The sequence below is a fragment of the Chiloscyllium punctatum genome, chromosome 16 (genome assembly GCF_047496795.1).
Source record: "Chiloscyllium punctatum isolate Juve2018m chromosome 16, sChiPun1.3, whole genome shotgun sequence".
Taxonomy (NCBI): domain Eukaryota; kingdom Metazoa; phylum Chordata; class Chondrichthyes; order Orectolobiformes; family Hemiscylliidae; genus Chiloscyllium; species Chiloscyllium punctatum.
In genome coordinates, this window is record NC_092754.1 from 39814747 (window position 1) to 39831732 (window position 16986).

The 16986-nt window shown below is 40.5% G+C and overlaps 1 protein-coding gene across 23 annotated transcripts in view; it reads right to left on the bottom strand.

The window, feature by feature from the left end:
• LOC140487166 (eukaryotic translation initiation factor 4 gamma 3-like) overlaps positions 1-16986 on the bottom strand; it is a 354817-nt gene that overhangs the window by 56515 nt on the left and 281316 nt on the right. For all 23 annotated transcript variants that reach the window (XM_072586763.1, XM_072586783.1, XM_072586762.1 and 20 more), the window contains 4 exons: positions 4574-4747; positions 3762-3959; positions 2885-3031; positions 1216-1452 (listed from right to left, as the gene is read on the bottom strand). In XM_072586763.1, the coding sequence (XP_072442864.1) occupies positions 1216-1452; positions 2885-3031; positions 3762-3959; positions 4574-4747 (756 nt within the window). The remainder of the gene's footprint in view (positions 1-1215; positions 1453-2884; positions 3032-3761; positions 3960-4573; positions 4748-16986) is intronic.

A 16986-nucleotide genomic window follows, 5' to 3' on the forward strand; every position in this document is an offset into this window, starting at 1 on the left:
ATTTGGTCACGCGGGAGAGGAGGCAGCGTGAGCTTATCCTCATTCAACATAATTTATGTGCAGAAATTTCCAACATAGAAGTTACCAAATAGTTGGTTAATTTTTTCTTAACCCAAAAGACACTTGGTACCATAATGAGACTCTTAGCTCAACTCATCATTGTCAGCAAAAGAAACCTACCTGGTGTGAAACCTCAGTGCACTTCCTATCTCAACATTTAATGGCTAGTTCATTTTTGGTAAATAGCTTTTAAAACTTTCCCCAAGTGATCATGTTTGTGTGGTGTCCACTGCATAAAAGGGGGGAAATGCTATTCAAGCCCACTTTGAGCATCATTAAGTATCCATACCAGTGTGATCACAAGTTGAATATTCCTTTTTCTCATGTTAACTCAGTGCTGATCTTGCATTAAGCTGGAGGAATTTTGAACTATTTGACTTAGTTCTATCCTGGTGCTGCATCAACTAACTGAGCCATTAAGGTAGAGCTAAGGGAACTAACTATTATCAAAAAATGGGCTATTCAACTAAACTGCAATATTTACTTCAATGAGTCAATTGTGGCACTTTCTAAATGTCACATTATTTAGAATTAACATGGTGCAGACAAATAAATTGCCAGTCTCTTTAAAGGAATAATTCAGGTTAAATCCTTTGAGAACAGCCTTCTCAACTACTTAGCATTTGCAACATCACTTTTCAATTTTCACGAAAGCACTTACGGAGGAACCTCAATTATCTGGCATTCAATTAACTGAATTTTGGATAATCCAAACAAGATCGCAAGGTCCCGATGCTTGGTTAACTATGTTATCCGGCATTCGATTATCTGGGCAAAACACTCCCTGCCCATGACCTTTGGATTAATCAAGGTTCCTCTGTATTTTATAAATCTCTTAAGAGAAGTCCAACCACAACTAAGGCTACTTTTGAGGCTTGTTATTGATGCACACTTCTCTCAATATTACATACTGGGTGTTGATGCTTGACAGCAAGAGTGATGCTCGAGTAACCAGCCCTGAGAAAGTGGGAATAGTGAGTTTTGATTCAGAACGTTACTTAGATCCTTTTTTAAAAAAATTCTTTCAGCTGTAAAATTTCAGAAAAATTCTCAATAAAGTTTTGCAGTATTTCTTTGAAACAAAAATCCAATTGAGAAATCCTTTGACGGCCATAATAAGACCGAAGCACAATACATCAATAATTTTCCACTTACTTTTGCTTTTTCAAAATCGAGGTCTTTGCCGATTGTGGTCAATAGCCTGCATAAACATTCTAAAGACTCCTCATCATGGTTTTTTAGTAGCTTCACAACACAGTCGTGCATAATTGCTTCTGTCAGCATTTTAAGTTTGAATAGTTCACCGATAAATTTAATGTTTCCAATTGATCTTCTTCGAGCCTTGTCCTTGGATTCTTCTAGCTCATCTTGAAGTCTGGACCTCTCTTCTGTCTGAAGAAATTTGGAAAAATTATTGATGAGAAACATGAATTTATCCAGAAGTTTTCACATACAATAATGCAAGATAGAAAAATGCGGGAGGAGAAAGTGAGGACTGCAGATGCCAGAGCCCTCCTGATGAAGGGCTTATGCCCAAAACATCGATTATCCTGCTCCTCGGATGCTGCCTGACTGGCTATGCTTTTCCAGCACCACACTCGAGAAAAATTTGGGAGTCAGGTGATATTAATTTCAAAAGCTGTTAACAGAATTGCAACTTGAACTTTTCCTATTTAGCAGTTTAAGTTGCCATTGACCAATAGGTAATTTATTGACTGACTTTATGGCACTCAACTTAAATGTCATTTGCTTTTATCATAAGCACAAGACATTTTCCAACAAGATCGAAACCATATTTGTCTAAACATCAGACATTTGAATACCACAACCTCATATGGCACCTCATAAAAAGTAGGTTACAGGAACAATCCACCACCCAAGTTCCAAATTACCTTCACAGTAGATCAGTGTTTACTTGTATGATAGCAAACATTAAAATCTAACTGATAAAGCTAGCTGAAATGAGATTCTGGTTTTACAAGATTAAATAATTAAGATATTTCTTTATTCTTTGTTGGGATGTTGGTGATACAGCCAGGCTAACTCATCCCCATTTGCCCTTCAGTTGTGCGGCTATGCAGAGCATTTTGGAGGGCAATTAAAAAGTTAAATATATTATGGTGGCTCTGAAGTCACTTGTAGTCTAAATTGAGTAAGGACAGCAGATTTGCGTGCCTGACTGAAATTAGTGAACCAGATAGGTTTTTATGACAATCAAGAATGGTTTGTCATGGATATCATTATAGCAACTAACAAAAGAAATATCTTAGTTATTTCCCTGTAAATCTGCGCTTCTCCCCAGTTCTCAAAATGTGGTGGCCTAAAGGATGCACTAAATGTGATATAGTTCCTTTACTGCAGGTTAACTCCAAACAAACATGTGTCATCTTTGATCCTTCAAGAACTTTCAAGTATTCTAATTAAAACCAGCAATTAATTAAAACTTAATTAAAACCAGCACTGTCAAATTACAAATTACATTAGGCAAAGGAGAATAAACATCTCCCCAAAGTACATGAATTAGTAAAATATAAAATAGCTTTATAATGACAATGCATAAGCTTCAGATAACATCCCCCCAAGTGTGCCACTGGATCATTAACTTGAAATGTTCACTCTTGTTTCTCGCTACAAATGCCACCAAATGTTCTGCTTTTAATTACTCATTTGTCCAAAGCTTGAATTTTGTGCCACCAGAATGCATCATTTCAGCTAGCTCAGATGCTGATATCAAGGAGTTAAAAAGAATTTAAACCATTCATGGATAGCAAATAAAATTATCAGTTTCAGAGACATTATAGAGGTGCCTGTTACAGCTCCTTACCTTAGCAGTTGCATCAATCTCTTTCTGCTTCTTCTCGTTGACAACATCATCGGCTTTGTCCTTCTCAAATTCTTTCTGACAACGATTTAGTAACAGCTTACGAAAATTTACTGAAGCCCCTGGCTTATCTGACATTGGGACCTTCAGCTAATGATAGAAAGGAATACCTTTATTCAGTATCAAGGCTTGATCGCCAAAAACTCACACACTGTTTCAATCCCTCTATAAATACACATTTTAAAATTCAAAACTGTGTTCAAATTGTACTAATGTAAGTTATTAGTGCAAAAATCAATGCGGACGTCCAAACCTTGCCCCTTTTTCAAAAAAAAACCTCACACTGGAGGCTAACGATCTAGTGGAACCTTTCAGCAGCTTTATTTTGATTATGAGTAATCAGTCATTGTTTCTGAACTATTGTGATGCTCATGTGAATGTCAGTCCAATACAAGCTAATGTTTATTTAATGTTAAAGAACAAGAAAATAACCTATTTTTAAATAGTTCTCTTCTATTGTGGGAAAAGTTTGTGGTACGCAATATTTTTCATTATGCTGCAATAGGTCAATGCTGCGTAACCCAAGCCTGATTATAATAACAGAAATGCTTTTTTTCCTCTCTCATATATACAATATTCAGTTATCTGTATTGAATGAAAGTAGGAGTGAGGGTGGGCTCACCAGCAATCTCTTTCCCTTTTGCAAAAAACTAATAAAAATAAAGTAATTTGGCAAAGTAGAATTTAATTAAAATAATGTTACGCCTGCCACACAAAATATAGTCCACGTACAAAGAAAATGCAAATTTGTGATTTTAAAAACTATGCCAAAATTGACCAGAGGTTACAAAATGTGCATACTTGATATTCATGAACCTACCATTGTGAGACAGCGACACATATTGGCATATGCTACTGAGAAATTAGGCTCATCGATGGCTTTTTCAAAAACTAAGTCAATAACTCCCTTCAGCCTCTCCTCCGTATCAATTGTCAGCTCCTGAACTTGCTTCATCAATTGTTGAAACATTTGTGGTGTCAGCTTGTTCAGAATGCTTCTTACTCGTCGGAATAATTCCTGAATCGAGTACAAAAGGTCAGCACGTTAAAAGCAAAAGCCAACTCATACGATCTTGCCTAAAAGTGCTAATTCAACAAAATAATAAGGCCTCATTTGGACCTCGTTAGCATATCCAAACTGTCATGCTTTACAGTGTGATAACAATGATGATAACATTCTGGATAATTTGTCATGTGATTTATTACACGTGGCAGAACCCATGGTACACTGAGGGTAAAGCAGGCTCTGTTTAATGCTTCCTCCAAATGATGGCACCTCCTCCATCAGCAGGATCCCTGCAGTAATGGAGGGTCAGTTTAAAGTTTTGTGCTCAACTCCTGTAGCATAAGTAGAACCCATAACTTTCAGACTCAGCGAAGAAAGCACTATTATAGCTGACATCTCGAGTGAAGAACAATGAAATGAATAATCAAACTGAGGTCAAACGCGCATGACTGAAAAAAAGGGTACTTTTGAAGTTGTGTAAGTTTTAGAAAACCTTTACCCAGTTAATGCAATTCTATGAAGAAATGCAACAATTTCTAGAAATTCTACATAGGAATTTAGATGAAGGTTATTGAGGTTGAAAGATGTAAAACACAGTACATTTAAGGCAGTTTTTTTTGTCTAACCTGTGTTTTTTGTACATCAGAGTCTTCAGAAATATCGTCTCTTTTTAATATTGGTTTCCATGCATTCTCTGACTTCTTCAGTTGGATATCATCATTCACAGTTATATTTGTAATAATCTTCCTTGGTTCTCTCCTTTGCCCGTGCTGCGACCTCCTTGGTCCAACATTTAACACCTAAAGAGTAATATTTGTTAATATATAAAGCATTTGTAAATCCTTTTGCAAAATAATAAACCTTAATCTTTTTGCTGTGCTGTAAGTGGTGTTATAAAGGTGTAAGGGGTACTGTATCTTTAAGAGATTTAAAAGCTAGCAGGAATACCTGACACAGCACCAAGTGTTCTGAATAAGGTAACAATGTAACATTTGGTCAAATGGCTGGTTGCCTAGAGATGACAAAACAAATTCAAATTTGGCCAATCAGTTTAAACTATACCCCAAACTCCAATCAAATTTTAATTTAGTGTATTGACAATCTTAAAAGCCAATGACACAATCTGATGCTTTCGGGGTATAAAACTGGGAAAACCTGAACAGTTGAGAGGAGAGCTGCCCAAGCCACTAACACATGCAGCCTGGCCGAAACACAGCTCTCTTAAAGGGACCTTTGTCAATCAGTCACTTGCGAATCAGAAATCCCTAAGAAGATGACAACAGAGTCAAATATAAAGAGAAGATTCGACAGCTAGCTGGTTTTGAAATTTGAATTTTTAGTAAATCTTAATAGGGGAAGGGAGGGTTTAATCAAACTAGTATTACAGAAGGGAAAGTAAAGATAGGTTAGAGATAGGAGTTGTAAATAGTCATTAGTTAATTATTCTGTTATACTTTAAGAAATAAAGTTATTAATTTTTAGTTGAAATAGTTCTTCGCCTCTCAAATTTTCACAGATTACTGCACGAGGTAAATCTTTTTTGTGTTACAGGTTTAAATTGAGCAGGGGCTTTACCCTGTAGGGAATAAAAATGTTTTTTCGTGAAAAAACTAGAATGAATTAAACTGTCAAAATCCCAGAATCCATTCAAAAACTGAGTTACTTATTTCATTACCATAAATAAGCAGCCCTAATTTTATCAGTTCAGCTTTACGCCCTGCACCATACAAGAACATTGAAAGGGGGCCATTCATTTCCTCAAGCCTATTTTTTCCATCAATCTGATCATGATCCATACTTGGACTTCATATCACTTGATATCCTGAACTAACAGTAGCCTATTTACAGCAAGTCCTCATTTAATGTTGCCTCATCTAGTGCCATTCCACCTTAATGTCATGAATAGCAGGGCTGATAAATCCATATTTTGTCCTGGGGCCTGTGTAGCAACATGTGGTTCTTTAAAGTAGGTGACGGTGTTCAGTAGTACTTGAAGCACTGGTGATTTTATTTTCTGAAAACTGTGCAATGCTGTGGAGTGTGAAGAATATCTACACCTAGGCTATTTTTCTGTACTGTTTATGCAATATAGATGCAATTCCTGACTGTAATATTATTTTAATTTTGGGGCACTCCCAGACTGTGGAGCTTTGTATCTAATAAAACAGAAAAGCCATTTAAAATTGGTGGGAAAGGGTCCTTGCTGCAGCTATGTGCCTTGGCTCAGGACATGTGTGGGTTAACGGAAGAGAGGCCACGGTGCTGACTCTTCAGAAACCTGACTCCATAATCTCCTGATTAGCTTTGAGCCCCCAAGTATGGCCCTTGTTTAGCTTCACAGCATGTGAGGTTCAGTGGATATATTAAAACCAGAGAGAGAGGGGGCTATGCGCTCAGACAGAGAAACCATTTTGAAGTCAGTGAGAGGCATTTGCTGCAGATTGCAGTGCTGTCCTTGACTCTAGGCCTTATTTTGACAAAAATTGCAATGGCTTGACAAGAGGAAAGGGAAAGCAAACAGGATCCGACTCCGCAATCTTCTGATTAATTTTGGGGCCCTGAGCGTGACCCTTATTGAAATTTTAGATGGATTAGAGGCAGAGAGGCCATTTTTAAATTGTTTGAGATTGTTTCAGGCTTGTGATTTAGTGGTTTGCAATTTCTCAAATATTTTAAACCTGTCTTGTAAGCGATGTAGTGCGTTTACTTCTAAGAAAATAAGAAACACTGTCACTTTAGCAACGAAATTTGAGAACATCAAATTAAAACATTTTGAGACCAGGGAACACACAATTGATATTGGCAGAACACACAGGTGAACCATAGCACTGTTGGCAAAAAAAAACAAACTGTTACAACTTTAAGCACTCATGGGTTATATTGGAGTAGCAAAAAGGGGAAAATGGAAGGCTTGGATCGAAGACAAAAACAGAGAAGTACCTCAAATATAACACAAAATAGAATGTTGGAAAAACCCAGGAGGTCTGGCAGCATCTTTGGAGAGAGAAACAGAGTTAGCATTTTGATCCAATAGGAATCGTCTTCTGAAGTCATCCTAATACTGCCAGACTTGCTCAGTTTGTCCAGCACTTAGGTTTTAACTTCAGATTTCCAACACGTGATAATTAATTTTTATGACAAGTATCTGTTTGATGGCTATCCAAGTAAAAGCAAAGAGCTTGTATGACACCTTACAGAGTGAGCAGGTTGAAAGTTCACAGTCAAGTTTTAGTCTATTTGCGGTTGATTTAACTTTTTCAAGAATATTTCCACCTGCACATTAAAGTCACCAGGAAAGAAACCAATGCCATTACTGAAGTAGCTTATGGAATCCCTGCCTCAGAGAATAATTTTAAAAAGATGTACAAAGTTAAAAATCACACAACACCAGGTTATAGTCCAACAGGTTTAATTGGAAGCACACTAGCTTTCGGAGCGACGCTCCTTCATCAGGTGATTGTGTGTCACCTGATGACCTGATGAAGGAGTGTCGCTCCGAAAGCTAGTGTGCTTCCAATTAAACCTGTTGGACTATAACCTGGTGTTGTGGGATTTTTAACTTTGTACACCCCAGTCCAACACCGGCATCTCCAAATCTTAAAAAAGATGGCTATTCATCATAACAAGATTTTTTTTAGAACATTTTGGAGTTGTTTTTGATGCAAATCCATTTGACAGAGAGCATACATTTCCAAAGAGGGGAATTTAAAGCTGCAAAGAATGTTTGATACTGCCCTTTATGGGAATACTACATGAGATTCCACGATTAAGACCTTAGTTATTTATCAGTTGAGTTAAAAGCTTTTCCAAGGTACTTCTGTGCATGATATAACATTGAAATAAGAACAGACAGATCATGGGAGCACTGATGGTTCTCTCTATATGCGACTCCTGCTTGGAGGGAATAACATGCCAGAAAAAATAAAATCTTCACAATATTGCTTCTCTTGGATAACTGCTTAGGTCATTTCGTTAACCTTGATGACTTGTCTGGAAATGTGAAGGCAATTTTCCTCTCACCCAACACAATTTCATTGCTACAGCTCCATGGATCTGCATACAAAACTTACTGGTTACGCTATACCTTCTACCAGTTCAAAGCAGCAGATGGTAAGAATGCACCAAGAGCCAGGGAATTTAGGCATGCCATCTTGTAGAGAAGAGATTCAAGATCAAAACTATTAGAAAATTGCCTCTTGATTTGATAGTAATCCAAGAAACAGGTCAGGATGGCAAAAATATGGTTGTTTCACGAGAGGAAGTTACATTCTTGCATATGAATGGTTTATGGCAGAAAGCATGACCCAAGTGTGTCATTAATCTTAGAGGATTTTACAACATTGCTAATGTTCAGAATCACACTGACAAGGGAACTTACCTTTGATGAAGTGGAATCTGAGTCCCAAAGATAGCAATTGTCCAAAGATGATGAGAGCCAAGGAGTTATAGAGAAATATCACAATGAACTACCAATCCATTGAATTCTGTTAATGAAATGATTGTGAAGAGCTTTCCAATTTACAGAAGAGGCAATGGAATTCTTCACTGAGGATGATATAAAGTCCTTGGATAATTTGTTCAAGTTTGATGACATACCATGCTCTTCTCTCCTTTAACTCTATCCAGACTTGGAATCCTTCAGTTTAAAACTGAATTCCATCCAACTTCAGTCATTGAAATTCTTTGCATAGAAAGATGTTGTATCTTTGCTCACTCAAAGCTTACAAAAATGGGCCTATTATAAATACCCAGAAAATAAAAGTTCTCTTCTAACCAGATTCTACAGTACAATACAAATTGATTATGGATTGATTAAAGTCAACATAGGCAATGTGGAAAATGTGGTAGACACATATTTTGAAAGTTACCTCCAAACAGACATAAACAAAGAAATTTATATTTGCCTCCAACATGGCAATACAGCCTTCAGAGGTCCGAGCATTTAAAGAGCACAATTTCAAACACAAATAAATGGTGGTGTATATATAAATGACATTACGTGGATATGAGAATTAAAAAGCTTGGCACACATAAATAATGAACAGGATAGTAGAAGACATCAAGAGGACATAGGCTGGTTAAATAACCAGTTACATGACGGATGCAATTTAATATGGGTAAGTGCAAAGTAATGCACTTTCGCAGAAACAACTTTGAAAAAGGTAGTATAACTTTACCACTATTATAATACTATTTGGTGTTTTCAAAAAGAGAGAGAATATAACATACCCGAGGGTGCATCTTCACATTGTTTACTTGAACAAGTATGGAGGAATTGATTCCTCTGGTAAGTGATAACTGACAAACTAATAGAGGGGCACTTAGGAGAATTTTTTTTTACACGCAGGACTGTATTAGATTATTTGAAAGGGTGGTAACAACACATTCCATATTAATTTTCAAAAGGCAATTGGACTAGCATTTGAAGATAACTAATTTATAAGGTAATAGGGAAAAATTGAGGTGAGAGACTATATTGGACAATTTTTTCTGAGAATCAATACAGACATTCTTCTGTGGACTCCTTCTCATTCTGTGACATAGACTGGTGTCATGATTCACAGGGTGGCAACGATTTCCACATTCTTACCAATGTTTCTGAGACTATGTTTCTATACCCATGAAGGGGTTAACCAACATCAGTGACTTGGTTATTGGTCCTAATAAGGAAGGTCAATTCAGCAAGGCACTGAATACAAAGGAATTAATTTTCCATCATGCAGAAGAAATCTACAAAGCCAAGACAGGGATATGGGCTGTGGGAGTCTAAGGAAAGACATATTGGCAATGGTATTTAGAACAATGAAAGGCAACAGAAAAAAAAACTTGACAGAGCAGTTACAAAGCAGTTGTTTGCCTTGTGAGAGTGTCACAGACCAGAGGGCATAATCTCAGAGTTAGTGGTCGTTCGTTTAAGGCAGAGATGGATGGGAGGTTTTTCTCTCAGAGAATAATATTTCTGTGGAATTCTTTTCCTTTGATGGCTGTAGAGGCCAAGTCATTAAGTATATTCAAGGCTGAGACAAAAACTATTTTTAGTCAGGGAATAAAGAATTGTTGAGAAAAGAGGGGAAAGCAGAGTTGAGAATCATCAGACCTATCATGGATTTACAGAATGGCATTGAAGACTCGATGGGCCAAATAATCACTCCTGCTGCTATATATTATAGTCTTATTGTCTTTTCAAATATCTAATAATGTTAGGAAGCTATTGCATCAAAACAGTACTGTCAGAATGTTTGACTTCATACATGGGCCAAATATAGCACAAATACATACAAAAATGGGACAACATTGGAGGTATATAGTTTCGATACAGCTTCTAAACCGGACATCAAGACAGAAGCTGAACAAGTAAATACACTTCTGTATATAATTGGGAGTATAGCAAATGATATTATTGCCTACTAAGATACAAATAAAACAAATAAGACAAATTCAAAGAGGAATTGAAAACTTCGACAAATATTTCAACCTCTTCAAGAGGGAGATGGCATAGGACAGGGTGACACTAGGCACACAGATACACAAGATGGCTGCTGAGCACACAAGATGACCACCGGATCACAATTATAGAGAGAAACAGCAGAGTAGATACAGACACTGACTGGGGCCACCAGAATGCACTCACAACCCAGTTGATTATTTTAAGGCGGGTGGGGGAGAGAATACACGAGTGTGAACGCAGCCCACCAAACTGTCTGGGTCCAGCCAAAACCTCTTACAGCAATGCTAACAGCTTGATACAGTGTCAATACAAAATGCTAATAGCCAGGGCTGCAGTAATTGTCCTTCTCAGGAAAAGCGATTCGTTCCCATTACTACTGCATTGAAACTGAATGTCTACACTGAAACTGACAATGACCATGTGGAAATTGGAACTGACAAAGACTGCATTGAAGCTATCAATGATTCCGCAATGATTGCCATAAACAAACCATATTACAAAGACAATAATCTCATCACTGACCTACTGCATCACAAGATGCATAAAGGTTTATTGACATGTGCTCCGGGCCAAGAGAAGACTCGCAGCCGTTGTTGGTGTCTTTCTCTCCCCAGAGCTCCGGTATTTCCTTGTGCAATAACCTCTGTCGTTGAACCCTGACTCTGACCCCGAAGCTGGTGATTTTCCCCACAACAGTTGGTGCTGCGAGCAAGGTTCTTATTACTGGTGCCCTGGTCGAAGGCCATGATCGGGGGACCGGGATAAGAACCAATTTGTACCTGCAAACGGGAAGAGTCAGACCGGGCCAAGGACACAGTTTAAAAGGTATACTCGTTGTAATGTCTAATTTGCACAGTACTGAGTTAAATTTTTTTAAGTGCGTGTCTGTGGAGTATACGTGTTTAACTGTATTAACTTCTGTAAGAATCTACTGCTTGTGCTGAAACAGCCAGAGGACAAGGTAGTGCCGGTCTCAAAAGCCCTGTCCTAAACCAGTTGTTAAGAGGGGTAGCACCTCCACACGAAAGTCAGAATTTGAAGTGGGAATTGAGGCACCAAAGGCACTAGGTGCTGTGTAGCATAAGTGGCAAAGTCGGGTAACATTGGACTCTGTAGGGGCAAACAACGCAATTTCCAGTTAGAGTTTAAGTTAAAAGTTGATTTCTGTCTATACTTGTAACTTTCAATGTGGTGAGGAAGAGGAGTTGATCACTCTGACCCCGAGCCAAACCTCAGTGGAGCACACATTACCAAGGTGGGGAGCGTGGACACGAAGTAACCACGATAACCTGTCAGTCCGTAGTAGAACCACAGAGCTCGAATTGTGGCGGTGGCTGGGAGGGTAAAGAGTCCCACCGGTAGACAGCACACCCTATTGAACCAGCATTCCCAGTTAACCAGTAGGTACCAACTAGTAGTGGTGGCCGGGAGGATAGGGAAATCCCACCGGCAGTCAGCACACCTTGCTAGGAGGCTGCTACAACTGTATGGGCAGTGCTGTAACAGTATTATTGGCAAGGAAGTAGCGAAGTCCCCACTGGATTAGGGGCACTTTACTGTTGGTAGTATCTGGGGGTACACAGTCTGCTAAATGGCAGATTAAAGTTTTAAGGGGAAATTGCAGGTTCCCTTACTGAGAAACACAAGGGCTGACAGAGCAAATGAGGTGGAGTGGTTGGGACCCATCCCAAACATGAGCACAACCAAGAGAGTGGATAGATAAGCAGAAACGGAATATAACTCAAGATAGAGGGGTAATGTTAGTACACCAATTAGCAGGCTTAATTGAACAAGTGAGTGTCTTCACAATTAGGTGGAGAAACGACCAGGAGCAAGTTAGAGAACTGGAGGGCAGAATAAAAAATTTAGAATTCACCTTAGAAAAAATGCGAGGGGAGAGAGCAATTGACTGCCTCCCCTCCTACGAAACTTTCCAGCAGCAGCCAAACTGTTGGACAAACCGTGCAGGAGTAAAAGTTAGTGCCAGTTACCAGAGCAGGCACAGAGTTGCAACCTAAAATGAATTATAAACCCTTCACCCCAGGGGAGAGCAGCAGATTATGGTCTTCCTGGGCAAATTACAGACCCAGAGCGCAAACACCAGATTCTGGGAAGAACTAGATAGTGTATGGATAGGGCACCAACTACACCAGAGGGACATACACCACCTGGACTGGGCAACTTGCCCAGCAGACAAGTGGAGACAGGTAGCTGGCGGACCCAACGCCACAACAGCCCGAGACTTTAGGGGAGGGTGGTGGACACATGCCGTTGCCCTCGCAGCAGAGATAGATGCCCAGTAGGCCCTCTTCACTGACGTTAAAGAAGAAATCCAGAGGGTGCGAGGAAATGCTCCCATGAACTGGAGCTTGATCACGAACACTAAGCAACTTAAAGGGAAGGAGCCTCTGAATATAGGGAACGATGATTTAGAATCTATCACGAATGCTCAGGGCAAGCAAAACCAGATCAGGGTGACTGGGCATTCACCCATGCTTTTAAAGATGGGCTCTCTAGCACCCACCAAGCCATCCTGAAATGGGAGTAATAATGTCCCAGGATTATGATGACTGATTCGAGTGGGGCTAGTGGGAAGCAGGATGCAGAAGCTCTCGAAACAAAGGCGGGATCTGACAAAGCAGCCGACCAGAATGGAGGCGAGAGCAGAATGAACTGATCCTACCACAACTGTGGCTGACAGGGACACCTTGCTCGAGAGTGACCAGGAGATAGACCAGGGAACAATGTAAGATACTGCAACCACTGCAAAAGAACAGGACACACAGAAGCAGTGTGCTGGGAAAAGAATGGGGCACCCCCAAACACCACGGAACCACAAGAGTCCCAAGGTCAGTAGAGCTGACAACCAGCTGCCCCAATTCGTGAGGGTAAAGGAGGGGAGAATTTACCTACCTGCAGTAATAGGAGGGAGGAAATGAGACACAGGAGCTGCTGTATCCATCACTAACCTACTCTTACCCCACACAAACAAAAAGGTTCACTTAACTGGGGTAGGAGGGGATAAAACATCAGCTAACCTCAGTGAAACTACCCTCATAGAAATAAATAACATATATATCCCCATGAGATTCTATGTATATCAAAATAATAAGGACATCATATTGGGCAATTCATCTCAAGAAAGAATATAATGGTCTAATCCATTGTGCAAGTGGATGTACCTACTAGAGAAGATGCAAAACTTGACCTACTTGTGGGAAATAAGGCAGGACAGGTGACTGAGGTGTCAGTGGGGGAGCACTTTGGGGCTAGTGACCATAATTCTATTCGTTTTAAAATAGTGATGGAAAAGGATAGACCAGATCTAAAAGTTGAAGTTCTAAATTGGAGAAAGGCCAATTTTGATGGTATTAGGCAAGAACTTTCGAAAACTGATTGGAGGCAGATGTTCGCAGGTAAAGGGACGGCTGGAAAATGGGAAGCCTTCAGAAATGAAATAGCAAGAATCCAGAGAAAGTATATTCCTGTCAGGGTGAAAGGGAAGGCTGGGGTAGGTATAGGGAATACTGGATGACTAAAGAAATTGAGGGTTTGGTTAAGAAAAAGAAGGAAGCATGTGTCAGGTATTGACAGGATAGATCAAGTGAAGAGTATAAGGAAAGTAGGAGTATACTTAAGAGGGAAATCAGGAGGGCAAAATGGGGACACGAGATAGCTTTGGCAAATAGAATTAAGGAGAATCCAAAGGGTTTTTACAAATATATTAAGGACAAAAGGGTAACAAGGGAGAGAATAGGGCCCCTCAAAGATCAGCAAGGTGGCCTTCGTGTGGAGCCACAGAAAATGGGGGAGATACTAAATGAATATTTAGCATCAGTATTTACTGTGGAAAAGGATATGGAAGATATAGACTGAAGGGAAATAGATGGTGACATCTTGCAAAATGTCCAGATTACAGAGGAGGAAGTGATGGATGTCTTGAAACGGTTAAAACTGGATAAATCCCCAGGACCTGATCAGGTATATCCGAGAACTCTGTGGGAAGCTACAGAAGTGATTGCTGAGCCTCTTGCTGAGACATTTGTATCATTGATAGTCACAGGCGAGGTGCTGGAAGACTGGAGGTTGGCAAATGTGGTGCCACTGTTCAAGAAGGGCAGTAAAGACAAGCCAGGGAACTATAGACTGGTGAGCCTGACGTCGGTGGTAGGCAAGTTGTTGGAGGGAATCCTGAGGGACAGGATGGACATGTATTTGGAAAGGCAAGGACTGATTAGGGATAGTCAATATGGCTTTGAGCATGGGAAATTATGTCTCACAAACTTGATTGAGTTTTTTGAAGAAGTAACAAAGATGATTGATGAGGGCAGAGCAGTAGATGTGATCCATATGGACTTCAGTAAGGCATTCGACAAGGTTCCCCATGGGAGACTGATTAGCAAGGTTAGATCTCATGGAATACAGGGAGAACTAGCCATTTGGATACAGAACTGGCTCAAAGATAAAAGACAGAGGGTGGTGGTGGAGGGTTGTTTTTCAGACTGCAGGCCTGTGACCAGTGGAGTGCCACAAGGATCGGTGCTGAGCCCTCTACTTTTTGTCATTTACATAAATGATTTGGATGTGAGCATAAGAGGTACAGTTAGTAAGTTTACAGATGACACCAAAATTGGAGGTGTAGTGGACAGCGAAGAGGGTTACCTCAGATTACAACAGGATCTGGACCAGATAGGCCAATGGGCTGAGAAGTAGCAGATGGAGTTTAATTCAGATAAATGCAAGGTGCTGCATTTTGGGAAAGCAAATCTTAGCAGGACTTATACATTTAATGGTAAGGTCCTAGGGAGTGTTGCTGAACAAAGAGACCTTGGAGTGCAGGTTCATAGGTCCTTGAAAGTGGAGTCGCAGGTAGATAGGATAGTGAAGGCAGCGTTTGGTATGCTTTCTTTATTGGTCAGAGTATTGAGTACAGGAGTTGGGAGATGTGTTGCAGCTGTACAGGACCTTGGTTAGGCCACTGTTGGAATGTTGCGTGCAATTCTGGTCTCCTTCCAATCGGAAAGTTGTTGTGAAACTTGAAAAGGTTTAGAAAAGATGTACAAGGATGTTGCCAGGGTTGGAGGATCTGAGCTACAGGGAGAGGCTGAACAGGCTGGGGCTGTTTTCCCTGGAGCGTCGGAGGCTGAGGGGTGACCTTATTGAGGTTTACAAAATTATGAGGGGCATGGATAGGCTAAATAGACAAAGTCTTTTCCCTGGGGTTGGGAGTCCAGAACTAGAGGGCATAGGTTTAGGGTGAGAGGGGAAAGATATAAAAGAGATGTAAGGGGCAACTTTTTCACGCAGAGGGTGGTAAGTGTATGGAATGAGCTGCCAGAGGATGTGGTGGAGGCTGGTACAATTGCAATATTTAAGAGGTATTTGGATGGGTATATGAATAGGAAGGGTTTGGAGGGATATGGGCTAGGTGCTGGCAGGTGGGACTAGATTGGATAGGGATATCTAGTTGGCGTGGACAGGTTGGACCAAAGGGTCTGTTTCCATGTTGTACATCTCTATGGCTCTATGACTCTAAAAGGGAAATTGATTTGGTCCAGAAGGACGGTCAGAAGACTTGAGACTGGGAAACCTACAAATCACCTTGAAACTATTAAAGTGGCTACCATCACCAGTAGGGACTGGAACCTCGAAAAAGGGGGATTCGGAGCCTGGGCAGAAACAAAGTTAGATACAGGTCTAGTTAACACAGACCCGATCAGGGTTCCCAGACAGCAGCATAAGCCCCACCGCAATACCCAATAAAACCCGAAGCAGGACAAGCAGTTGTGAAAATAGTGCAAGGACTAGTGAGACAGGGAATCCTGAAAGAAACTGCAGGTACAACTAATTCCCCAACGTGGCCAGTACTGATGGGAGCTACAGGCTCACCATTGATTATACAGGACTAAATAAGGTCACCCCCAAATTGCACCCAATCATAGAAGACCCCTCCACCATTTTAATCGGCTTGGCCCCCGAGCACAAGATTTCTACTGTTTTCGACATAGCCAATGGCTTCTGGTCTATTCCGTTACACCCGGAGTACCAGAACAAATCTGCTTTTATAGTAAGGGGCAGACAGTACACGTGGACTCGCCTGCCACAAGGGTTCCAAACGGCCTCACTATTTTTCACAGGGTGGTGAGTGACATCCTAAAGAGAGTAGATTTACCAGAGGGTAGCACTGCCCTCCGATATGTAGATGATATCCTACTTGCCTCAGAGTCTGAGTCAGGACACCAGGAAGCTTTAGGGCTAGTATTGCAATAATTGGCAACTGCAGGGTTAAAAGTCAGCCCCGCAAAGGCACAGATTGGTAAAACGCAAGTCTTATACCTTTGTCACCTCATATCTCAGGGACTCAAAGAAATGCCCAACGACCATGAGGAGGCAATGCAACAGATGATACGACCTGCCCCCGTCAGGAGAGTCAAGAAAGGTCATGGGGCTATTCAACTACAGTTGGCACTTTATACCAGAGTTCGCAAAATTGGCTGAACCGATCCAGAGACTAATTCAAGAAGGCAAGCCCGCCTTGGAACCTGTAACCTGGGGGCCAGAACAGGAAGAGGTATACAGAGGCAGCTTAAA